The sequence below is a fragment of the Orcinus orca genome, chromosome 18 (genome assembly GCF_937001465.1).
Source record: "Orcinus orca chromosome 18, mOrcOrc1.1, whole genome shotgun sequence".
NCBI lineage: Eukaryota > Metazoa > Chordata > Mammalia > Artiodactyla > Delphinidae > Orcinus > Orcinus orca.
Window position 1 is genome coordinate 53,672,950 of NC_064576.1, and position 25,637 is coordinate 53,698,586.

The following is a 25,637-nucleotide window of genomic DNA, read 5'->3' on the forward strand; positions in this document are numbered from 1 at the left end:
TTTTTGCTACAATAGAGTAGTAAATAGTTCTTTTATGTCACCTCACCGTCTCTTCCCCATTCTCCTGATAATAGTTATATGAATATTTCTGGTTCTTTAAGTGTTACCTTTATAACATTAGGGAATATACTTACACTTTTGTGTCCTAAGCCAGCAAATGGCAGGAATTCCTTGTTTCTCATGGTTGAATATTATTCTGTTGTGTATATATATCACATCTTTATCCATTCATTTGTTGATGGACACTTAGGTTGTTTCCATATCTTGACTATTGTGAATAATGCTGCAGCGAATATCTCCGCCCCCACCTTAGCATCCAGTTCTCTGGGGCTGTCTGCTTTCTTTGAAGAAGAGCTCTTGACTCTGAGTGGGATGGATGCCTGGTTACAGGGTAATATTTTAAACAAGGATTTGGCTGCTGAGTTGATGGAAATGGGGTCAGGGTCAGCCTTTCAGTTAATCCCTTAATCTTGAGCCCCATTTCTCATTCCTGCGCCCTCTGTTTACTTGTCATTTCAGAATCCTGACCCTGTTTGGTGATTTCCAGGGCAGATAGCCACCCTCCCTACAGATTTCCTCTGTGTAGCTACTCTAGGCTTTAGCTTCTGCTTTACTTCATCCCTTATTCTTCATTTGCTTTCCGTTTCCCAGAAGTTTGTTGAAATCTCATATGTTCTATTTTCATAGGTTAATGTATTTTTAAACCCTCTATTATTTTTATTCTCATAAGGGAGTGTGGTAAGTTCATCATGTTTACTTAGATTCTTAGCTTTTTACTGCGAACTAGAGAATTCTCTATTGAGACTAGTTCATTGTCTTTATCTAGGAATCAAGTCCTTACCATAGGAAGGTGTACTGTACCATATTCACTGGGGTTTGATAAACACTCTTTCATTTTAAATACAATCTTATTGCAATTTGATGGTTAAAATTAGGTGTGTGGAATTTTCTTATTTTTTGTAATAATAAGTATAATTAAGAGGTATACAAGGCTTTTTGGAGGTATAATACATGCCATAAAATTTACCCATGTTAGTTGTACATCTCAAAGATTTTTTTTTGTAAATTTATAGTCATGTAGTCATTACCACAGTCCAGTTTTAGAATGTTTCGTCACCCCGCAAAAGTTCTTTTGTGCCCATTTGTCGGTTTCCACTCATCCCCAGCCAACCACTGATCTGCTTTTTGTCTCTATAGATTTGCCCTTTTTGGAAACTTCGAATAAAGGCAATCAAATGCAGTGTTTTCTCTCTAAATTCTTTTATTCATAATGCTTTTGAGATTCACCTGTGTTAAAGCATGTATTAGAGGTTCATTCCTTTTTATGCTGAATACTGTTTCATTATATGGATAACACTGTAGTCTGTGGATAACACTTTGTTTATCCATTCATTAATTGATGGACATATATATTGTTTTTAGTTTTAGTTGTTATGAATAATGCTGCTATGAACATTTGTGCATAAGGTTTTGTGTGGACATATGTTTTTATTTCTTTTGGGTAGATACCTAGGAATGAAATTACTTGGTTATATGGTAAGTATATATTTAACTTTTTAATAAACTGCCCAGTTGTTTTCCTACGTGGCTGAACCATTTTACATTCCTACTAGCAATGTGTGAGAATTCCAGTTTCTACCCATCCCCACACCTGTTACTGTCCAATTTTTTGATGATAGCCATCTTAGTGGATATGTAGTAGTATCTGTTTTAGTTGTGTCTCTGCATTTTTCTAACAACTAATGCTATTGAGCATTTTATCATGTTCTTATTAGCCATTTATATTTCTTCTTTGATGAAATGTCTGTTCAACTCTTTTGCCCATTTTTTAGTTGGGTTATTTGTCTTACAGCTGAGTTGTAAGAGTTTCTTGAATATTCTCAATACAAGTTCCTTATCAGATAGATCATTTGCAAATATTTTCTCCTAGTCTATAACTTGTATTTTTATGTTATTAATGGTGTCTTTTGAAGAAGAAAGTTTATAATTTTGTTGAAGTCCAATTTACCTGTTTTTTCTTTTATGCAAAGGGTCACAAAGATTTTCTCCTATTCCTCTAAGGTTTCTTTTATTGTTTTAGTGCTCACATTTAGGTCTGTGATCCATTTTGATTTAATTTTTGTAAATGGTATGAAGTATGTGTCTGTTTTTGCATATGGATATTAAATGTGTCCCACCATCATTTGTTGTAAAGACTAACCTGTCCCTGTTGAATTGTCTTGGCACATCTGTTGAAAATCAGTTGACCAGATTATAAGGGCTAATTTCTGAACCTTGTCTTCTGTTCCATTGATCTATATGTGTATCCTTATGCCAATACCAACCACACTGTCTTGATTACTGTAATTTTAAAGGATGTTTGAAATTTGAAGTACATGTCTTCCTACTTTTTCTTTTTAAGATTCTTTTGTCCATGCAGGGTTCCTTTTATTTCCATTTGAATTTTAGCATCAGCTTATCAGTTTCTAAAAGCTTGCTGAGAGTTTGATAGGGATTGCATTGAATTTTTAGATCAATTTGGGGAAAATAAATATAGAGTCAAAAAAAGATTGAGTATTCTTTGGTATATGGGTCTTGTTTCTTAAATTTATTCCTGAATGTTTTGTTCGTTTTGATGCTATTGTGAAAATTATTTTACTTTCATTTTTGGGTTGTTCGTTCCTAGTATATAGAAGTATAATTGATTTTCATATATTGATCTTGTATTCTGTCACCTTGCTAAACTCCTTTATGGGTTCTAGTAGTTTTTTTTGGAAGATTCTTTAGGATTTTAATCATTGTTATACTTTCCTTTGGTAATAGGATTTGCTAACCTCTTCACTTTTCTGTAGGCAGAAGTCCCCACTCCTTTTTTTGTTTTAAAGAATATATTAATCTTCTTTGCTGTTAATCACTCTTCTATTTGTAACTGCTTGTGGGTTGCTTTTTAAAGTCTGTGTGAATGACTCTTCTGAGAAAGCAATTAAATTAAAGATCTGTAACTGCTTTATATTATTATATAAGTAAGATAATTTGGTTATTTTTTTCAGGTTTCTCCCAACAAAATAGACTATGAATATAGTGAACTGATACTGTACCAGAATCAAGTGATGAGGGAGGCAGATCTATTTCAGGAATCTTTGGAACATATAGAAACTTATGAGAAACAGATATGTGATAAACTTTTGGTGGAAGAAATTAAAGGTAAGTTGAACTGCTTTTTCTTTTTTATTGGCCTCAGTTAAAGAAAAGAATAAAACCTATATACTTTATTATGTCCGAACACTTAAATGAGACTTACTATATATCAGGCAATGTTCTCAACACTTTATTATTAAGCCATTATTAATTAATGTAATGGTTTAATAATAAAATTAATGTAATCTTCATAACAACCCTATGATGTAGTTGTTACATCCATTTTAGAGATCAGGAACTGAGGAACAGAGAGGTAAGTGACTTGCCCAGAGTCACACAGCTAAGTAATCTGGGTAGTGCTGGATTTGAGTGCAGGGATTTTGACTCCAGATTCCATTTTCTTAAGCAGTATGTTATACTGCCTTCATATTCAACCCCCTCCCCCAGTATTTATCGCCATATATAGTAAAATGAGAAGAGTAAATGACACTTGGGATCCTCGTGAAAGCAAGATTCATTTATTTTCATTATGGGCTAATTAAGAAGACAGGATTCTGAGAAATAGTTTGTTAAGAATGTTTTTCAACAAAGTCAAACAAATTTTCTTTTTTATACATAGCTTTGCTCATCAATTACCCATTTCCTGAGCAACACCATATTAAATAGAATGTCCGTCTAAATAAATAATTAGTTTAAAACTAAAATCTCATGTAGTTGCAGGACTTCTAAAGCTTAAAAATACTAGCTAAGGTTTATTTACTCTTCTGTGTTTCACAGTATGGTAACTGCTTAAACTGCTTAATTTCACTTAATTTTTAGCACCTCTAACATGGGTATTACTTATTGTCCCTTTTTATATTTGAAGAAACTAAGAGAGGTTAAGGACTTGCCCAAGTTGCCCAGCCTTTCAGGAGGTAGAGTTAATTTCTAAAAATATCTTTCTGACTTCAGAGCCTTTACTTTTTTTTTTTTTTTTAATTTAAATAGACTTTATTTTTTAGAGCAGTTCTAGGTTCACAGCAAAACTGAGTGGAAGGTACAAAGATTTCCTATATACCCTCTGTCCCTGTACATGCACAGTTCCTCCTACCCTCACCCCCCATCCCCCCAAGCCTGTAGTTTATATTTGGGTTCATTCTTGGTGTTGTATACCCTCTAGGTTTTAAAAAATGTATAATGACATTTTACATACTACCATTATAGTATCATACAGAGTAGTTTCACTGCCCTAAAAATCCTCTGCTCTGCCTGTTTCTCCTTGCCCCCAACCCTTGGCAACCAGTAATCCTTTTACTATCTCCATAGTTGTGCCTTTTACAGAAAGTATTAGAGGTGGAAGCATACAGTGTGCAGCCTTTTCAGATTGGCTTCTTTCACTTAGCAATATGCATTTAAGGTTCTTTCATGTCTTTTCATGAATCCTTTTAACTGCTATCCTCTACTCTTGTGGAGGAATGGGGCACGATCATAGTTCCTTTTTTCTCCTTTTATTATTTTTTGAATTCAAGTATAGTTTAAGTTTAATGTACTGTTTATGGTTTTAACTAGTAAATGTTTATGTGTGTTCACTTTGTACCAAGTAGTGTGCTGACCGTTTTAAGTACATTATTTCAGTTGATTATCATAAAAACAGACCGATGTAGTTGATATTTTGCAGGTAAGGAAATGGAAATTGGAAGTTTTGTAAGTTATTCAGTCACAAAGCTAGAAAGTGGTAAAACTGGTAGTTACACCTAGTTAGTCTTACTGTAGAGCTTGAGTAATATACAATATAATAAAATAAATAGTAAAATGATATATATAATAATCACTGTAATATGATGATGATGAAAGCTGAAATAGTATGTATGGCTGAAGACATTTCAAAGGGTTGTTTGAAACAGATTCTGTAGGGAATGGGAAAGCTTAGGGATAGAAAGTTGAGATATATTTTTTGAGATGCTCCCTTTTATCTTGATTAGGTGTGCTTTCCATTTTATCTGAAAAGTTTGTTATTTATTTATTTTGGCTGCGCCGTGCAGCTTGCAGGATCTTAGTTCCCCCACAAGGGATTGAACCCGCACCCCCTGCAGTGGAAGTGTGGAGTCTTAACCACTGGACCGCCAGGGAAGTCCCTATCTGAGAAATTTAGATTCTCATTTCCCATACCCACTTGCAAGTTGTATGGCTTAGTAAAAGAAATTGAGTCTTAGAGGTGACCCACCTGTGAACATGGTTTGTGTAGTTTCTTGCTGCAAAGTGGTATTTAGTGTTATTGTTTTGTGAGTTAAACTTCTCCAGTTTTAGTGACTTGGAAAGGACAGTAAGAGAATTGAATGGAGAATTGTTTAACATAAGAATTGATTAGGAAAAGTACATTAAAAATCTTGCAGTAGGAAGGCAGGGATATTTCATTAGAATTATTTACCAATCTATATCTACGGTAACTTTAGTTACTTTAAAGGATGTACAAAAATGTGCGTAATGCAAAGATTTTTTACTAACAAGTTAATATCATATATACAGTGTGGGAGGGAGCCAAAAGTGAATGTTAGTATAATAGAATGTGTAAGTGAAGGTTCATTTCTGAAGACAAGCTGTGAATTAATCTATGTTTAGTTATTTAAACTGCAACAAGCCCTAGAGGGAAGCACCATACAGTTGTCTTTCATAAACATCTATTATACTAATAATGCTTAGTGAAATCTCTGGAATTAGAAAGGTATTTAATGTTTAAGCAAAATGAATGTGACATTTAAACTTAATTTTAGGGGAAATGCTGTTGAAATTGGGACGATTAAAAGAAGCGAGCGAAGTATTCAAAAACTTGATTGATCGGAATGCAGAAAATTGGTGTTACTATGAAGGCTTGGAAAAAGCTCTACAACTTAGTATGTAATGATTTTTCTCCTCCCTTCTCTTAGCTAGTGTTCTGTTTTTTTTTTTAATCATTTATTTTTGGCTGCGATGGGTCTTCGTTGCTGCGCGTGGGCTTTTTCTCTAGTTGCGGCGAGCAGGGGCTTCTCTTGTTGCGCAGCACGGGCTCTAGGCGTGTGGGCTTCAGTAGTTGTGGCTCGCGGGCTCTGGAGCGCAGGCTCAGTAGTTGTGTCGCACGGGCTTAGTTGCTCCGCGGCATGTGGGATCTTCCCGGACCAGGGCTCGAACCCGTCTCCCCTGCGTTGGCAGGTGGATTCTCAACCACTGTGCCACCAGGGAAGCCCTTAGCTACTGTTTGAAGTATAGTAAAATATAAAGTTGTAAGAATATTTGAGGATGCATATTTTTAGTTTTAGCATTCATGTTTCCATTTAGGAAGATTACAGGTTAAACATGGGAGTGAAAATGAATTCAGATATTTATATTTAAGTGATAAATGCTTACAGATTATTTTAGGTTTCTTGATCCATTAAAATGTTACCAATTTACACTAACTAGAGTGGTGGGGAAGAAAATGGGCATTCCCTTTCTGGGAAATGTCATAATTATTTAGTATTTTTAAAGAATTAGAGGACTGTTACTGTCAATCTCTAAGAATAAGAATTGGGCCAAAGAAATGTTGCTGAGAGTACGTTGTATATAGCATTGGCATAAAAACTATTCTTTTACTCAAACTAGGCTAATTTGTGTAGAATAAATTGTATACCTTCTTTTGAAATTTGATAACCTTGACCCTTTTCAGAAATCTAGAATATTATTCTAAATTTTCCCTAATATTCTCATAAATAAATACCTTTAATATTGCTAAAATCATATTTAGTCATGGGTAAGTAAGTATATGGCTGAAATAATTATGAAACTTATATGAAATAATTATGAAACTCGAAGGTGTTGAAACAGCAGAATTTTTAAATTTAAAAAGTATGGTAAGTAGGTAGCTACCCATATTCATTTATAGTAGGAAGAGCTATGAGAAAAATTTATTTGTTGTATCTTAATTACTTGTATACATAAATCCAGGTTTTCTGTGTGTATTTAAAATTTTATATCACAAATTATTTAAAAAAGTTCCTTAAATAATTGTTTTTAAGAAAATAATGAAAATTAAAATATTGATTAGATCAATAGTCTGTCTTTAAAAAAAAAACAGGACAAAAGTCATGTGTCTGAAGGTTGGAAATGTGAGATAACTGATTTTTCTTTAAACTACCAGTTACTGGCATGTTAATCACTTAACTGCTTTAGTAAAATGAACGTAATATGTTCCATATATCAGGATCCATGCTTACTATAAAATATATTGATTATAAAACTATTTTTTTAGGTTCCTTAGGACCTTTTCTCCCCCATGGTAGGTTCTGGAGCTCCAACTTGTGACTTCTAATAGGGCATTGAAATGGTTTGGTTTTTGTCTTAATGTAACTACATTTATAAGACTTGTTTTATCTGGGTTAGTGGGAAAATGTTTTTTATACTCATAGTTCGTCTCATTCTCTAAGATTAGGTATAAATATGAGAACTGCTTTTTAAAAATATGCAATAGGCTTCTTGTAGATTTTAGTATAAGGGTCCTTAATATTTCATGAAGTCTCCAAATCATTAACAGCACGTGAAAATAATTTTTCACATATCCCAGTTTTTAAAATTCAACCACATTGGAGCTCCAAAATGTATTACTGGGGGAAGGAAGGAGGCTAAACAAAATCGGACTTTACTTTTTAAAGTGCTGTGTTTATAATCTTGATACTGAACACTACATTTACGGTGGCTTGATTGCTAGCACCAAGGGTTATTTTTATAATAATTATATTTCTGTGGTTCGAATTAAAATCCACCTAGAACCTTATAGTTTAAAAATGGGTTTGCTTTTTCTTAAAAATTCTGCTGTAAGTTATCTTATTGCTTATGTAAACTAATGTATGTAATCTCTCTTTGTAAATTATGCTGGATATTATTTTAGAATAATAAACTAGACCCAGATCCGATTCTGCAGATTGTTGATGTAGTTTACATATAGATCCTGTATTTAGTACTATAAAATTAGGTTGGTCTTGACAGGGAAGATATAACTTTCTGTTAGAAGTATATTTTATATCATAATATTTGGGAGAAGTAATTGACACTTTAAAAGTCTGTTCTAATGGGGTTCTTTTTTTTGGTACCTGGACAGGGACATGAACTAATGGAGTTCTTTGTAATAGAGTTTCATTGAAGATTTTAAGTGTCAAGCGTCCTTAGAAACTGAGTTCATCTTTTAAAATATTGCATTCATGACCCTAAAACTATTGCTTCTTTAAGCCTATCTATAGGCATTATAGACTTTTGTTGGGTTTATGTGGGTTATATTGGGTTAGAGGATTTATGTAAGATATGTTATAAAGGAACATTTTCTTTTTCATGGGTTGTGCATGCAGGAATATCAGAGAAGTGCAGTGTATCTTGAGTCTGTCTTGTGTGTATATGATTTGAGTGGTGAAATTTTGGTTTTCTCTGGACTTTGGGTTTAAAATGGTGATTTAATGATTATTTCATTGCCACAGAGTTTTTAATGTCATTCTTTCAAAAATTGAGAGCAGCTTTAATATTGATAATGTGATTTTTAATTTATAACATAATTTTTAAAGTTTATTAGCATTTTATCATAGATAAAAGTTTTGATGCTTTGAATCTGACGCATATTTACTGATAATAGGCACTTTAGAAGAGAGGCTTCAAATTTATGAAGAAATTAGTAAGCAGCACCCCAGAGCAATTTCACCTAGAAGATTACCTTTGAATCTTGTCCCAGGTAATATTAGGATATCTTTTGTAACACTAATAATACTTGTTGAAATTACTCAACACCATTCACATTTTAAAAGCTTGTTTCTGGAATAGAGTTTACATCTACACCAGTCTTGGGGGTGGGAGTGATCAGTTATTTATTTGTTATGCATATGTTGTTTAAATAATTGTGTTATTTTCTTTTTATCAAAAGATTAATGGAAATTAAAAGCTTTTTATTTGACTGACTTTAAAAATACATGAAATACCTCTTAGAAGTGTACTGGGTTAGACAGTAGATACAAATTTATTTAAAAATAAATAAATAGTGCCTTTCATTTATGTAAATGATGAATAGTATTCTGATCCTCCCTGTTTTGTTTCAGCTTTGTGAAGTAGGCAGATTTCCTAATGTTTTCCAGGGAACATTAAGTCCCAGTGGATGTTAATAGGCTTGGTGGGGAGGATGCCTGTGTACTGAGATGTTCTTCATTCAAACAAGTTTGGGAAACTTTTGGTTAAACACAACAATCAGGCTTCTGCAGGACTTCCTAGAACTTTCAGTATATGAGTTGTGAATTTCCAAGGTGGGATGTACTGTGCAGAGGGGAGCATTTCCCTAGTAAAAGCGTTTTCTGGAAGATGCTCGAGCTCACATTTCTGTATCTCCTTTTTAAAAAAAATAGCAGCCTGTTGAAATATAACTCACATACCATAAAATGCACTTTTTAAAGTGTGCAACTCAGTGTTTTAATGTGCTCAGGGAGTTGCACAACCATCATCACTCCCTGGTTTCAGGAAATTTTTGTCACTCCAAAAAGAAAACTCATGTCCATTAGCAGTCACTCCCAGCCCCCAACCCCTGCACCAGGCAAACAATAACCTAACTTTCTGTACCTGTGGACTTGCTGGTTTTGGACATTTTGTATAATTGGAATCATACCATAGGTGGCCTTTTGTGTATAAGGTAGGAAGTATATTTTTACTGAAAGATAACCTGGAGCCAGTTTTTGAATGTAAAGTGTGATTTGGGTAAAAGTGGGATCATTCTGGACCCTCTAGGACATTGTCTTTGAAACGCTAAAAGGGTCTTTTTACAAGCTAGGCCTCAGTTGAGGGGTATTGACGGCTTGGGCTTCAAGGTCAGCGTCATTTGAGGTTCTAACATACGTGTATTTACAAAGCTCTGGGGACCATATATACTTAATTGTACCTGTGCAACAGCTGAATACTTCATGAAATGTTTTCGCGTGTTTAGAAATATTTTTATGTGTAATAAGAAAGGTATCTTAGTATTATCAAAGGCAATAAGATCTTTCTCGAGAAACATGATGGAACTTGAGAATGCAAGTTTTGAAAAAGGCTTACTGGTTTTTAGATAAAAATGTTTATTACCTACAGATTAGTGAACAGCCAAAGTCCTGGGGAGATTCTCCAACAGCCTGAAATATTAAGTGCTGTGAAAACAGTACTTTTCAAAATAGCTAGTTTAATTCATCGTGATCTATTAGTCTTCACTGGCCAAGGAGGGAGAAAGAGGGAAGGAGATAATCCAGAGTATTAAACGAGAATGCTAATCACATTTTGCTCCTATTTTATTTTTGTTTCATTGGATTGTTTTTATTTTTTATTGAGATATAGTTGACATACAATGTGTAAGTTTAAGGTGTATGATGTATTGATTGATACATTTATATATTCCAATATTATTATCACTGTAGTGTTAGCTAACACCTCCATTAGGTCACATGATTATCATTTCTTTTTTGTAGTGAAAACATGCACCATTATTTAGAGTAGATTCCCAGGCTATCAGATACAGTCTGATCTTGCTATTTATGTTCATTATTTTAGCGGTGGTTTTTGGGATATCAGTTTTTATGTGAATCTGTACTACATCTAGTGAAGAATTAGCATAGCATCTCTGTAGTCAGATAACTTGTTTTACAAGCTGCAGTGCTAAACAGGTACATAATGATTTTTTTTTTAATTTTAGAATTTTATTTTTTTATACAGCAGGTTCTTATCAGTTATGCATTTTATACATATTAGTGTATATATGTCAATCCCAATCTCCCAGTTCATCCCACCACCACCAGCCCTTCCCCACTTTCCCCCTTTGGTGTCCATATGTTTGTTCTCTACATCTGTGTCTCTATTTCTGCCCTGCAAACCGGTTCATCTGTACCATTTTTCTAGGTTCCACATATATGCATTAATATATGATATTTGTTTTTCTCTTTCTGACTTACTTCACTCTGTATGACAGTCTCTAGATCCATCCATGTCTCTACAAATGACCCAATTTTGTTCCTTTTTATGGCTGAGTCAGGCACATAATGATTGATAGCTTTTTTTTTCCCCTAAGGAAAGACTATGGGGGTACTAAAGAATTATTTTAAAATAGGAAGAAGGGAGGTTATTTATTTTTGTGAAACAGTTTTTCTTATATGTAAAGAAAAAAATTATGAGATGGGTAAATAGTAAGTAATTTGGGGATATAGTGTGTGACTGAGCAGTTGAGTAGCTGTGTAGGCTTCTGGTTTAGACAGTGCAGTCATACAGTTCTGAATAAAAGGGTGCAAAACAAGTTTTAACTGAAAAGTCTTTTCTGTGTCTCTGTCCTCTGGCCACCAAGTTTACTTCCCCAGAGACAGCCATTGTTACTAGTAGATGGTTTAACTCTTCCAGAAATACATTGTGCATATACAAGCAAAAGTATGTGTTTGAGGGTTTATGTATAGTTTTCCTTTTTCCTCTACCTTTTGTACAAAAGTGACATAGATTGTTCTGCACCTTGTTTTCCTTTTCACTTAACTCTGTATCTGGAATTCAGTCCTATATCGGTACGTAAGACCTTCCTCATTCTTTATCATGGCTAGCTGCACAGTTGAAATAAAAGTTTAATGGGAGAAGAGGCTTGTAATATAGTGGATACTTGAGAGCTGAGTACATTGTCTTTTAAGTAGAATTGCCAGTATGATCTAAATAGATTGAGAAAGTTGAAGAGGAGTTCAGAGTAGCCTCTGACATGAAGATAAAATGCATGTTTTCTCAGTAGATGATGATAGCAAATGTGGAAAACTTTCTTAACTATAGAAATACAGTAGCTATCAGATGTCAAGGTGTAAATAATAGACATTTACTGAGTGGTTACTGTGTGCTTATGCTGTTTACTTTTCATCTTGTGTGAGTCATGAAAGAGTACTCTTGAGGCTGGTGGTGTTACCGTCATCTTACAGTGGAGAAATTGAGGTTTTTAGTGGACAGTGTCACACGAAGTAAGCAACAACATCCCTGACTGCCTGCCACAATACTGTTAACCTTTGCTTTATATCAGAGAAAGTGCTGGAAAGATTTGATCTCTGAAACTTTTTGATTTTTAAGGAAGTAATGATGTATATTTAACCCAGAGTGAAATTTTGTGCAGTCCTGATAATCTGTGATTTTCAAAAGATTATATACAAAGTATACCGAAGGAACACAAAATACCACTCTGGGTTGAATATACATGATTACTTCCTTAAAATTCAAAAGTAGTTTTAGAGATCAAATCTTTCCAGCACTTCCTCTGTTATAAAGATTAGAGATCATCTGAAAACAGTCTTCGTAGTAAGTTGAGGTAACAAATGTTGATCCTGTTTTTATATTAGATAAAATTTTCACTCAATAAAATTTAAATTTCTCCTCTTAATATTTATGATATCTGTAATATGTTGAGATGCATGTTTTGTTCAGTAGTGTCAGTCACAACAAATAAAAATAACCACTTGGGTTGTTGAGTATTTTGGTAAAATGTGATTCATAAAGAAACCTTAAGAAAGGTCATTTCAGTAGTCTTTAGCTTAAAACATTCATGACATGTATGTATCTTTTTTTTTCTTTTGAGTGGACAAATCCATGTCCTTACATATTAACCCTTATTGTCAAAAAGTTAGAGCTTTTGTATTTAAAATTAATTTTTTTCATTTTTTTCTGCTTTTAAAAAGTGACACTGAAACTTTTTGGTAAGGGTTTAGCAATAATAGATTTATTTACTTGATGTTACAAATAGGGTATTTATTTGATTCTAATGTTAGCATGCCTCAGGGCTCTGTCTGATGTCTTATGGATGTTATTTTACTTACTGTCTATCTCACCCACTAGAATGTTAATAATTTCCATGAGGGCAGAATTAAAAAAATTTTTTTTGTTTTAATCACGGCTATATCCTGGATACCTGGAACAATGCCTGGCACATAGGTGCTTGATAGATGATTGTGGAATGAATGACTGTTGAAATAAATCACTAGTTGATTCGGAAAACATTTGTAAATACCGTGTTAGCGTTTAAAAAGATATTTTGACTGCTACTTAAATATAGTGCTGGTTACAGTAGAATCCTTATATAGTTTGCAGAGTGCCTTCTGAGATGTAGGATTGAGATAGTAGCATTGAGCCTCTGCTGGTCAGTGAGATTAGGAAAGGTACTTCCTATGGGGACTGTATTCAGAATAGATAGTGTGTTACTTTTCCTCAAAGCTGCACAGTCATTTTGTTTACCTGTCTTTTGAAGTGTTCCTTGAAGATATTTTGAATCTGCATCTAGGGAAAATACACTTGCCAACCGAACCGAGATATTTGGTGTTATGCTTTTTGGCGGTAACAAATAATGCTGACTGACTTTGGGTTTAAACGTTGGATAGGGGAATCATTGTTTCTGAAGGAGTTTTATTTTTATTTATGAAATAATTTTGCAAACTGTTTGCATCAGTCGAAGTATAACAAAGTACACTTTTGTTTCTAGGTGAAAAATTTAGAGAACTAATGGATAAGTTCCTGAGGGTTAACTTCAGTAAAGGCTGCCCACCCTTGTTTACTACTTTGAAATCTTTATATTACAATACAGAAAAGGTAAAATTTGGTCTTTATTCAATTTGCTGTAGTCTTTTTTACTAACTTAATTATTACAGAAGGATTTCCGTGTAAATAATATGCTATGATTCAATCATTTTCTCTATTCTAATAATAGTGTGCACCTTAGTCTAATAATAGATGAACTGAAATTGTATGCATGTACTATAAGTAGTATCAAAGGAAATGTCAATCTGAAATTTACCGAGTAAAGGGTTTATAAAAGCACTAAAATAAAGGTGGTTGTTTTTAATGGGTATACTTTTGTAGTGGGATTTTAAGTTTGACCTATTGTCACCAGAGGTCTATATTTAACTATTTGATGATTATCTATTATTTTATGGTATGACTGTGGATTTTTAAATTCGTTATGCTTGCTTTAAAAGTTAGAGCTTGGGGCTTCCCTGGTGGCGCAGTGGTTGAGAGTCCGCCTGCCGATGCAGGGGACACGGGTTCGTGCCCCGGTCCGGGAAGATCCCACATGCCACGGAGCGGCTGGGCCCGTGAGCCATGGCCGCTGAGCCTGCGTGTCCGGAGCCTGTGCTCCGCAACGGGAGAGGCCACAACAGTGAGAGGCCCGCGTATCACACAAAAAAATAAATAAATAAAATAAAATAAAGTTAGAGCATGGAAAATTATTACTGCAACAGTAACATGTCATTTGGCACTGTTAGTTTTAACTAATAGGCTACATTTTAATGTAGTTTTAGCTAGTTTTCAAATGAAGAGAATCACTTTCTGCTTTTTAAAATTAGGAAATAGACTTGGTTTTATATTAGAGAGATAATTAGAAAATTAAAAGTTAATAGAAAATAATTATACTTCTATTTCCAAGCATTGCTTCTTATTTCTTAAGGTCTAGAATCTTGTGTTCATTTCTGTAATCAGTTTTTGAAAGTTACTAGTGGATAAGGAAAAGATTTTATTAAAAATGCTAAAATATTTTTAGTTAAACCTATATCACTTTATGTTTATTTAGTTTTGACCCATAATTATTTGTAAATTAGTAATAATTGTGAATAATAAAATATTGAAAAAAGTCAGTGTTAGGTATAACTGACACTTTCTTCCTTTGGCAGCAGGTTTCATAAACTAAAAGGGACAACTGATAATATCTAGAGGGGAGTGGCTGAGGATGGCTAACAGAACTTCTGTACTCTGTTCCTACCATTGGTGCACCCAGTCTCCATGCCAACTGGGCAGATCCCCACTTCGGGAAAGAGACCTATAGTACCCGAATAGTAAAAAGTGTCATTTACATTAAAACAAACAAACAAAACTTAACAATTATTTAATGTCTGTAGTATGCTTTATTTGATTGCAATGGTACTGTTATCAATTTTTTTCTGCAGTTGATTTTTTTCTATTGATTTTTTTTGATAGTGATTGATTCATATGAAAACATGTAGCAGTGCCTACCAGTAATTTTTGTAGGTTATTTAAATTAGCATTTGCCAAAATTCTTCTCTTACTCATTTAGGCAAGGGTGACAGAGAAGAAAGATGAGATAAAATGTCGGAAATAATAAAGAACATGTATGTGAATGAGAAAGAGTAGTGCTTTTGTAACACTGTCTTACAGCAAGTACTGAAGACAGAATTTGTTCCTTACAGAATTCCTTACAGAATTTCTTCCTCTTAAGCTATCACTGGGTTTTCACTGGCTTTCTCAGTTTTCATAAGAGGCATAGACTTAAAAAAAAAAATCTCTCCAATATTGATCCAAAATTACCATCTTAAAGGTGTTAAGCACTTGTTGGTATTTTATTTTATAAAGCTTGGAAATTGCATTTTTAAAGAAGGCAGTGAGAATACATTCATCTATATGTGAACCTTTGACATCTCTTTAGTGTTAATCTTTGAGCATGCAACAGGAATGTTTACCATGTGTTTTTGAGAATTGAATTAAGCTGCAGAAAATTGAGTTTAAGTTGTCAGAATTTAGTATAGTGAGAAAAAATGTACAAGTATGGGAAATCCTTCTCATCATTTTGGTCACATATTTGTGATTACTCTAGAGGGCGTTTTAAAATTTGCATATTTCTAATCAGCAGTGAGTCCTGTTTTTAGCTAAGGGCTGCATTTTAACTCTCGAAGGATTTCGAAGAGGTTAAGGCTGATAAACAATTATAGTTTTGTAAGCTTCCAAGTCTTAAAAAATAATCCATGTCAGGTACCATGAAAATAAAATTATCTTTTGAAGTTAGCTTAGGATATAGTACAAGTGTCAAAAAGTATTTTAAAAAGGTCTCCAGCATTTTAAATTGTGAATTTTGACCATAAATATTTTGGGTTTTTCCCCCCCAGCAATTTCACAATCAATTAATGTGTTATTGTGTAGTCTTCAATATCTTCTTTTTAACGACAGCATAGTCTTTTATCAAAATCATACCTCCAACTGAACTTTGATTTTCAAAGTTTTTGCAGTTAAAAAAGTATATCTTTGTACACATAGCTTTACTTAGGAGTTTTGTCTCATAAATTCTCAGAATAAATTAATGGGTAAAAGGTAAGAACATTTTGTTATTCTTGTTAAACATCAATTTGTATTGCCATTACCAAAGTGTGTGAAAGGCTCACTGTGCCCCCACCAGCATTAGGCAGTGTTAAATATTTTCTTTTCTTATGTTTGCTTTTCTAATGAGATTTTATTTTAAAACATAAAGAAGCTAAATTTTAATGTAACCAGATTTGCTGATCTTTATTTCTGTTGTGGAAGTTCACCTATTGTTTCACAAGCAGTTTGGAAAGTCCTCTTCCTCTTGAGCAGTGCTTCTCAAGGTGGGGCCGGGGAGGGAATTTTGTCCCCCAGGGGACATTCTGCAACGTCTGGAGATGTTTTGGTTGTCAGCCTGGTGGGTGTGCTACTGATACCTGATGTGGGTGGAGCCCGGGGACGCTGCTGAACACTCTTCAGTGCACTGGACAGCCCCCCACAGCAAAGAACTGCGTCACCAACATGTTGGGCTGCGTAATTCTAGGGGCTGTCCTGTGCATCACAGGATATTTGGCAGTGTCCTTGGCCTCTACCACTTAGCGTCAGTAGCTTACCCCCAGTATCTTTGTTGTTTTCTTAATAGCTTTATTGAGATGCAGTTCACATACAATAAAATTGACCTATTTGAAGTTTACAAATTCACTGATTTTTAGTATATTCAGAGTTTTGCAACCGTCACCACAGTAATTTTAGAAAATTTTCATCACCCGAAAAAGAAACCCCATTCATATCTGCCCGCTGCACTCCCCCAGTCAGGCAGCCACTAGTCTACTTTCTGTTTATGGATTTGCCTGTTCTGGGTATTTCATACAAACAGAATCAAACAGTATGTGGCCTTTTTTTCTCTAGCTTCTTATACTTAGCATAAATATTTTGACCTGTGTGGTAGCATGAGTACTTCATCGCCTTTTATGTCCAAATAATGTCCAGTTGTATGGCTATACTACATTTTATCTATCAGTTGATGGACATTTTGGTTGTTTGTACCTTTTGGGATGAATAATGCTGTGAACATTTGTGTACAAGTTTTTGCATGTACATGTTTTCATTTCTCTCGGGTGCATATACCCGGGATGGAATTGCTAGGTCAAATGGTAACTCCATGTTTAAACTTTTCAAAAACTTGTCAAGACTCTTTTCCAAAGTACCTTCACCATTTTACATTCCCACGAGTAGTGTATAAGGATTCTGATTTCTATACATCCTCACCAACAATCCACTTGTTATTATATGATATTTGATTATGGCCATCCTAGAGGGTGTGAAGTGGTCTATCTCCTTGTGGTTTTCGTTTGCATTTCCTTGATGACTGATTATTTTGAGCATTATTTCAAATGCTTGTTGGCCATTTGTATATCTTCCCTGGAGAAACGTCAGTTCAGGTTCTTCTCCCAGTTTTTAATTGGGTTATTTGTCTCTTCATTATTAGTTGTAAGTTTTTAAATATATTCTAGGTACAAGTTTCTTATCAGATACATGATTTGAAAATATTTTCTACCATTTTGTGGATTGTCTTTCCACTTTCTTAAAAGTGTCTTGATGAAGCCCATTTTATCTTTTTTCCCTTGTGTTGCTTGTGCTTTTGTGTTGTGTATAAGAAACCTATTTCCAAATTCGGGGTCATGAAGATTTACACATATTTACTTCTAAGAGTTTTATACTTTTGGTTCTTATATTAAAGTCTTTGATTCATTTTGCGTTCATTTTTGTATATGGTGTGAGGTGGGAGCCCAGCTTCATTCTTTTGCATGTGTTTGTCCAGTTTCCCAGCACCATTTGTTTTTTTTTTTCCATTGAAAATCTTGATAGCCTTGTTGAAAGTAAATTGATCATAAATGTGAGGGTTCACTTCTGGACTCTCATTTCTGTTCCATTGATCTGTATGTCTGTCCTGAGGCTAGTATCACGCTGTCCTGATTACTGTAGCTTTGGGGTAAATTTTGAAATTAGGAAGTGTGAATCTTCCTAGTTTTTTTTTTTTAATATTCTTTTGGCCATTAAAGATTTATTTTATTTCCATATGAATTTTACAATCAATTTTTCAGCTTCTACAAAGAAGCCAGCTGGGATTTTATAGGGATTGCATTGAATCTGTAGGTCACTTTGGGAAGTACTTCCATCTTAACACTATTAAGTCTTTCAGTCTATGAACATTGGAAATTTTCCATTTATTTAGATTGTCTTTAATTTCTTTCAACAATTTTTTGTAGTTTTCAGTTTATAAGTCTTATACATCTTTTGTTAGATTTATTCCTAAGTATTTTATTTTTTTATGCTATGCTAGATGGAAGTATTTTCTCTTTTTTTATTATATAGTTTTAGATGTACATCCTGAAACTTATATAGGGCCAATTATAATTTGACATCTGTGTACACTATAAGTTGTTCACCACTACAAGCCTAGTTACCATCCATCACCATACAGTTGACCCCCCCACCCTGCTTTCATCCATTTCACACCCACCCCGTAACTGCCTTCCCCTCTGGTAACCACTAATCTGTTTTTTGTGTCTTGAGTTTTTTTTTTTTTTTTTTTTTAATTTTTTTTAAGATTCCACATATGAGTGCAATTATGTGACATTTGTCTCTGTCTGATTTATTTCACTTAGCATAATACTGTCGAGGTCCATCCATGTTGTTGCAAATGGCAGGACTTCATTATGGCTGAGTAAATAGTCCATTGTATATATACATCACATCTTTATCCATTCATCCATTGATGGACATCTAAGTTGTTTCCATATTTTGGCTATTGTAAATAATCCTGCAGTGAACATAAGGGTGCATCTATCTTTTTGGATTAGTGTTTTGTGTTCTTTGGATTGGAATTTTTCTTAAATTTAGTTTTCAGGTTTTTTTATTGCTAGTATATAAAATACGGTAGATTTTTGTATATTGTTCTTATATTCTGTAACCTTGATGAACTTGTTTATTAGTTGTTATAGTTGGTGTAATGAATTTCTGTCATCTGCAAGTAGAAAGTTTTATTTCTTCCTTTCCAGTTTGTATCCTTTTTATTCATTTTCTTGACTAATTGCCCTGTCTAGAACCTCCAGTCAGTGTTGAATAGAAATGATGAGCATTGACATTTTTGTTTTGTTCTTGATCTCAGTGGGAAAGCATCTAGTCTTTCTCCATTAAATATTGTGTTAACTATGGATTTTTTTGTATATGCCCTTTATAATGTTGAGGAAGTTCCCTCCTACTCCTAGTTTGTTGAGCATTTTTATTGTGAAAGGGTGTTGGATTGAGTCAAATGGTTTTTCTTTGTCTATTGAGATGATCATGTGTTTATTGTTTTTATTCTGTTGATACTGTATATTACATTAATTGATTTTCAGATGTTAAACAACCTTGCATTAGTGGGATAAAACCCACTTGGTTGTGCTGTATAATTCTTTATATATGTTGCTAGGTTCAATTTGCTGGTATTTTATTAAGGATTTTTGCATCTATATTTCTAACAGATACTGGACTGTAGTTTTCTTGTGATGTCTTTGTCTGGTTTTGATATCAGGGTAATAATGGCCTTATAATGAGTTGGGAAGTGCTCTCCCCTGTTTTGTTTTTTTTTTTTTTGAAAAGTTTGTGAAGATTGGTATTGGTATTAAATATTTGGTAGGATTTACCAGTGAAACTATGTGGGCCTGGACTTTTCTTTGTGGGTGGTTTTTGATTACCTGTTGAAACTCTTTACTTGTTATTGGTTTATTTATATCTTCTGTTTCTTCTTATTTGGTTTCTGAAATTTGTGTTTCTAGAAATTTGTCCATTTAAGTTATCCAGTATTGGCATATATGTTCATCATATTCCTTTATAATCATTTTATTTCCAGTCAGTAGTAAGTAATGTCTCTTCTTTAATTTTTAATTTTAATAACTTGAGTCTTCTTTTTTTCTTGGTCAGTCTAGCTAAAGGTTTGGCGCTTTTGTCAATCTTTTCCGAAGACCAAGTTTTGGATTTGTTGATTTCCCCACCCCCCTTTTCTATTTTATTGGTTCCCAAATCTAATCTTTATTATACCCTTACTTATGCTGGTTTTAGGTTTAATTTGCTCATCTTTTTCCATTTTTTCCCCTAATATGTGCTTAGTGTTCTGTATTTTTGTTTTTTACTTTGCAGTTTTAATCGATGAGAAAAATGTTTTTTCTAAGGATAAAGATCTCTATTTGCACAGAAAGATACTGAGTAAAATCAGTTTTTATTTAATTTTAGTTCAACTGTCAAGGCTACAGTATATACATTGAAAAAATTGTTTTAGTGTTTTAAAGGAAACCAGAATGACCCTAAATAAGAGGTGGAAATTAATTCTGGGCTTCCATTTTCACGTATAATGGAAAGTACTTTGCAGTTTTGTTCTGTAGCTATTCACTATGTCAGACTGTTGAGTGAAGGCAGTGAATCATCAAGGTTTGCTGGGTTGTTACGGTGCATTTGATTCCATTGAGGCTGGACATCAGTGCACAGGTGCAGTGAATATGAGTAAGAACATGGAAATTGAGTACTTGACGAGACTGACTGGATGAAGCATAGATGGATGTCTCAACAAAAAGTGTATGGCTGTCCATACCCAGGAAGGGGAGGTAGGCTGTTTCCCAGAGGACATTTTTTTTGTGTTAAATCTGCCCATACTATGAAAATATTCCAAGATCCTCATTCAGTTAAAGAACATGTAGAGGTTTGTGTGCCCTTTAGAAACTGGTGACTGTAGACCCAAAGAGTTACAAAAAACTTGGTCTGTTCAGTGAAGAAAGAGAATCATCATGAACTTCATTGGAATATTTCTACGGGAAGTACTAAATTGTTTGGCTGTTGTTAGTGGGAAACAACTATAATTTGTTGGTGGAGGTGGTGGATAAACTAGATTTTGATCCTGGAATATATTGTCTGTAAGGTATCTTTGCTTCTTTCTTTATTTTTAATTAACTCAGGCAGGTATAAAATTTGAGTTTTGTATCTGTTTACTACCTAACTGTAATTGTGAAGGTAAGTTAGGAAAAAAATGAAGCTAAACCAGCTTTATAAAAATGTTAGAATTCTGTTATCATTGTAAAAACGGCTTCACAGTTACTAGTCAAGCAAAATGATTCTAAAAATGCTTCTTTTCATATATACTTTTGGAAAACTAGGTGTTTCAGAAGGTGATACAGGGGAATAATTGGCAAGGAAAGCAAGAGTTTGATTTGTATTTCAGGGCAATATAAGGAATTTTTTTCTTAGATGCTCTAAATAATAGAAGGACTACATTAAGAATGTTTCTTTGTGAGAATCCTGGATTTCTCACGAAAAGGAAAAAAATGAGTCAATAACAGTTCTATCTTTAAAAATTCCAGAACGCATTATTTGCAGTGGTAACAGTATCAGAGTTAGTATTTTTCAGACATGCTGATCAACAGTTAATGGTAATTGTAATGATCATTAATTCATTTTTTGTTTGTTTAAAAACAGTTACATTTTGGGAGAAGAAAATAAAAGCAAGTATTGGCTTGGCCAGAAAGTTCTTTTGGTTTTTTCCATAACATCTTACAGAAAAACCCGAACAAACTTTTTGGCCAACCCAATACTTTTCCTAGGTATTCCAATACCTAGGAAGGTATCACAGTATACTATAATGTCTGCTGACATTTATTAATCCCCTTCACAATTTTTGCCAAATCTACATAACACCTATAGTGTTATTTAAAAAATATTTTTCAGTAACTTTGATTACTTTTTTGTTTTTCGTAAAAACCACAGATTTGTGCTAGTATCATTTTTATAAAACACATAAAATTAAAATCTAACTTAAAAAGTTTCAGTTGGTGAATTAGCTGTAATCATCTCTTGTTCCAGCGTGGACACCACTCTTTGGGAAATACTGGTATAGGGAAAGGAGCATTGCTTTGGAATCAGGCCTGGTTTGGAATCCTGACTCCATCACACATTTGCTTGAGCAACTACCTGAATCTGTTTCTGGATCATAAAGTTGGGGAAGATAATACTTAAGGAGTTGCTGTGTTCTTTAATTAAATGATAAAGTTTGTAAAGTGCTTGGTTCAGAGAGGGTTTTCAAGAACTGGTCGTTCTCTCACCATCCCCACCCATCACACCTCATCTCTGCAAGAAGTTACCTAGTTTCATTTTAGTGTCATAGTTCTTGGACAACTTATCTCTAGCTAGCTCCTTTGTCACTGTTAATTGTACATTTATTAGAAATTAATCCAACAATTTTGGTCCTTGTTGATAAACTATTGTGCTTAGTTTTCTAATTTGGGTTTAAAAAAAAATCTGAAAAGACAGTTTCAGTGCCTTTCATGTTACAGTAACATTTTAAATGGGATCTGTATTTATATTGTGAAAAATTGTGTATCAGATGTGGTTTGTAGGACTTTGTCTTTAAGGGTAGTAAAGAATTCTTTTAACTCATACATAAGAAAAGCTGGATAAGGGCAGTAATTTAGGAAATTATCTACAATAGTCACAACATTTGCCCAGGTTAGATTTTATTAGCAGAAACAAAGCTTTTTCAATCCTGGTCAAATTATAACTGTTAGAAGAAAATATTTAAATCAGGAGAAGGTGGTTGAACTTGGAAATTTTTTCAGTTCATAAAAAATTTTGACTGTATAATTTAAGCTATTTTGAGGCTTCAAGTTTTATTGTGATCTTAGATACCTAACAAGTGGATTGGCTTTCTTGATTTTAATTGGCAGCAGCAGATAGCTATTTTCAACAAGAATAGCCATTACATGTTGTTTTGCAAGAAAGGAGTTGAATATACAGTTATATTGTATAATTGAATATAGTTATACAGTATACAATTATATAATTGAATATACAGTTATACAGTATTATTGAAATATAAATGGTAAGTAAACTTGAAGTAAAATGGGTCCTTTATACCTTAGTAAAACTCCTTAGACTAACTTTCATAGACAAGTTTGGAAAATTGAATTGTTCACTTAATTACTGAGTGAATGACTATAATATACATTTTTAAGATTCAATAAATATGCCTAATAAACCAGGAAGGACAGTGTTCTCTGCAGTTTTTTTATTTAGGACATTTCATGTGAACTTTCCATTACCTTGATTTATTTCCCCAATTAAATCTTGTTTTGAAGTTCTGAAGCTGGAGATTCTATTTTATTCAGTAGTATTTTATACTCCTTTATGAAGAATTATGTGTAACTTCAGTATATATTTTGTTGTACTTTTTAAAATGATTAAAACTGATACTAAAAATTTATTTCACCCTGGAGATGGAAAGGTACACCCTTATTTAAAGCTCTAGCTGTGGGTTTAGTAACTGCCAGTAGATGGCAGTGGAAGTTCATGGAAAACTATATCCTTCCATAAATTGAGTACTGAACGTTTTTTAAGTTACACATACTCTCAGTGAGATTGATCCTGGTGGGTTAAAAATGCCTATTACTTTTTTTAAAATAAATAAATATTTATTTATTTATTTATTTTTGGTTGTGTTGAGTCTTCGTTGCTGCACACAGGCGTTCTCTAGTTGCGGCGAGTGGGGGCTACTCTTCGTTGCGGTGCGTGGGCTTCTCATTGCGGTGGCTTCTCTTGTTGCGGAGCACGGGGTCTAGGCGTGTGGGCTTCAGTAGTTGTGGCACGCAGGCTCAGTAGTTGTGGCTCGTGGGCTCTAGAGCGCAGGCTCAGTAGTTGCTCCACAGCATGTGGTATCTTCCTGGACCAGGGATCGAACCTGTGTCCCCTGCATTGGGAGGCGGATTCTTAGCCACTGCACCACCAGGCAAGTCCCTAAAAATGCCTATTGGTTTTTATTTTGCTTTGTAGTAATAGTCTTATTGCAGCACTTTTAAAAATCAGTTCTCAAACTCTAGGGTATGTCAGAATTATCTGGCGGCTTGCTAAAAGCATTGCTAGACTCAGAGTTTCCGATTCTATAAATTTGGAGTTTGGTCAAAAATTTGCATCTCTAACAAACTACTAATGATGCTAATGCTGACATTTTGATATTGATGGTGAGGATTGCACTTTTAGAACCACCTTTTTGTTGTTGTTTTATTGCAGCAAAATACACTTAACATAAGGTTTACCATGTTGACCATTTTTAAGTGTACGGTTTAGTGGTATTAACTACATTCACATTTTTGTGCACCCATCACCACCATCCGTCCCCATAACTCTTTTCATCTTGTATAACTGAAATTCTGTACCCTTTAAACAATAACTTTCTGTTTTTCCCTCCCTCTAGCCCCCGGCAACAACCATTATACTTTATGTCTTTATGATTTTGACAACTCTAAGTAGGCTGATATAAGTGGAATCATACAGTAATTGTCTTTCTGTGACTAGGTTATTTCCCTTAGCGTAACGTCCATGTTGTAGCACATTTCAGAATTTACGTTTCAAAGCTTAATAATATCCCATTGTATGTCTATACCACATTTGCTCATCCATTCTTCCGTCCATGGACACTTGGGTTGCTTCCACGTTTTGACTATTATGAACAATGATATGAACATGGACGTACAAGTATTTCTTAGAGATCTGCTTTCAGTTCTTTTGGATATATAGCCAGAAATGGAATTGCTGGATCATTTGGTAGTTGTATTTTTAACTTTTTGAGGAACTGTATTGTTTTCCACAGCAGCTGTACCATTTTCCACCAGCAGTGCACAAGGGTTGCAATTTTTTTCACATCCTTGTCTACAGTTGTTTTCTGTTTTGTTTTGTTTTAAGGTAGCCATCCCCCTGGGTGTGAGGTGGCATCTCATTGTAGTTTTGATTTGCATTTCCTTAATGACTAGTGATGTTGCACATCTTTTCATGTGCTTACTGGCTATTTGTATATCTTTGGAGAAATATTTATTCAAGTATTTTATCAGACATTTTTGAATTGGATTTTTGTTGTTGAATTTTAGTTCTCCATATATTTTGGGTATTAACCTCTTATCAGATACATGATTTGCAAATATTTTCTCCTATTCCGTGGGTTGCCTCTTTATGGATGGCATCTTGGTGTACAAATTTTTAAATTTTCATGAAGTCCAATTTGTCAGTTTTTTCTTTTGTTACCTGTGCCTTTGGTGTCATATCCAAGAAATCATTGCCAAATCTAATATTGTGAAGTTTTTGTCCTGTGTTTTCTTTTAAGAGTTTTATTGTTTTAGGTCTTACATTTAGGTCCTTGATTCATTTTGAGTTAATTTTTGTACATGGTATTAGGTAAGGGTTCACCTGCATTCTTTTGCATGTGGATATGCAACAATACCATTTGTTGAAAAGACTTCTGTTTCTCCAGTGATTGGTCTTGACACCCTTGTCAAAAATCATTTGACCATATATGCGAGGGTTTATTTCTGGACTCTCTGTTCTATTCCATTAGTCTCTACATCTGTCTTTAAGCCAGTACCACACTGTTTTGATTACAGTAACTTTGTAGTAAGTTTTGAAGTCAGCAGTGAGTCCTCTTGGTTTTGTTCTTTTTT

At 34.0% G+C, this 25,637-nt stretch overlaps 1 protein-coding gene across 13 annotated transcripts in view; it reads left to right on the top strand.

The window, feature by feature from the left end:
* Positions 1-25,637, top strand: part of NAA16 (N-alpha-acetyltransferase 16, NatA auxiliary subunit) — an 82,638-nt gene that overhangs the window by 12,762 nt on the left and 44,239 nt on the right. For 9 of the 13 annotated variants that reach the window (XR_004485690.2, XR_004485691.2, XR_004485692.2 and 6 more), the window contains 4 exons: positions 3,030-3,183; positions 5,868-5,987; positions 8,726-8,821; positions 13,583-13,689. Coding sequence is in view for 10 of the 13 variants with exons in the window: in XM_033436709.2 (XP_033292600.1) it covers positions 3,030-3,183; positions 5,868-5,987; positions 8,726-8,821; positions 13,583-13,689 (477 nt within the window). In the remaining 3 variants the exon portion in view is untranslated. Of the gene's footprint in view, positions 1-1,505; positions 1,537-3,029; positions 3,184-5,867; positions 5,988-8,725; positions 8,822-13,582; positions 13,690-25,637 lie in introns of all 13 variants that reach the window. The other 4 variants (XM_033436715.2, XM_033436714.2, XM_033436712.2 and 1 more) reach the window with 3 other exon arrangements.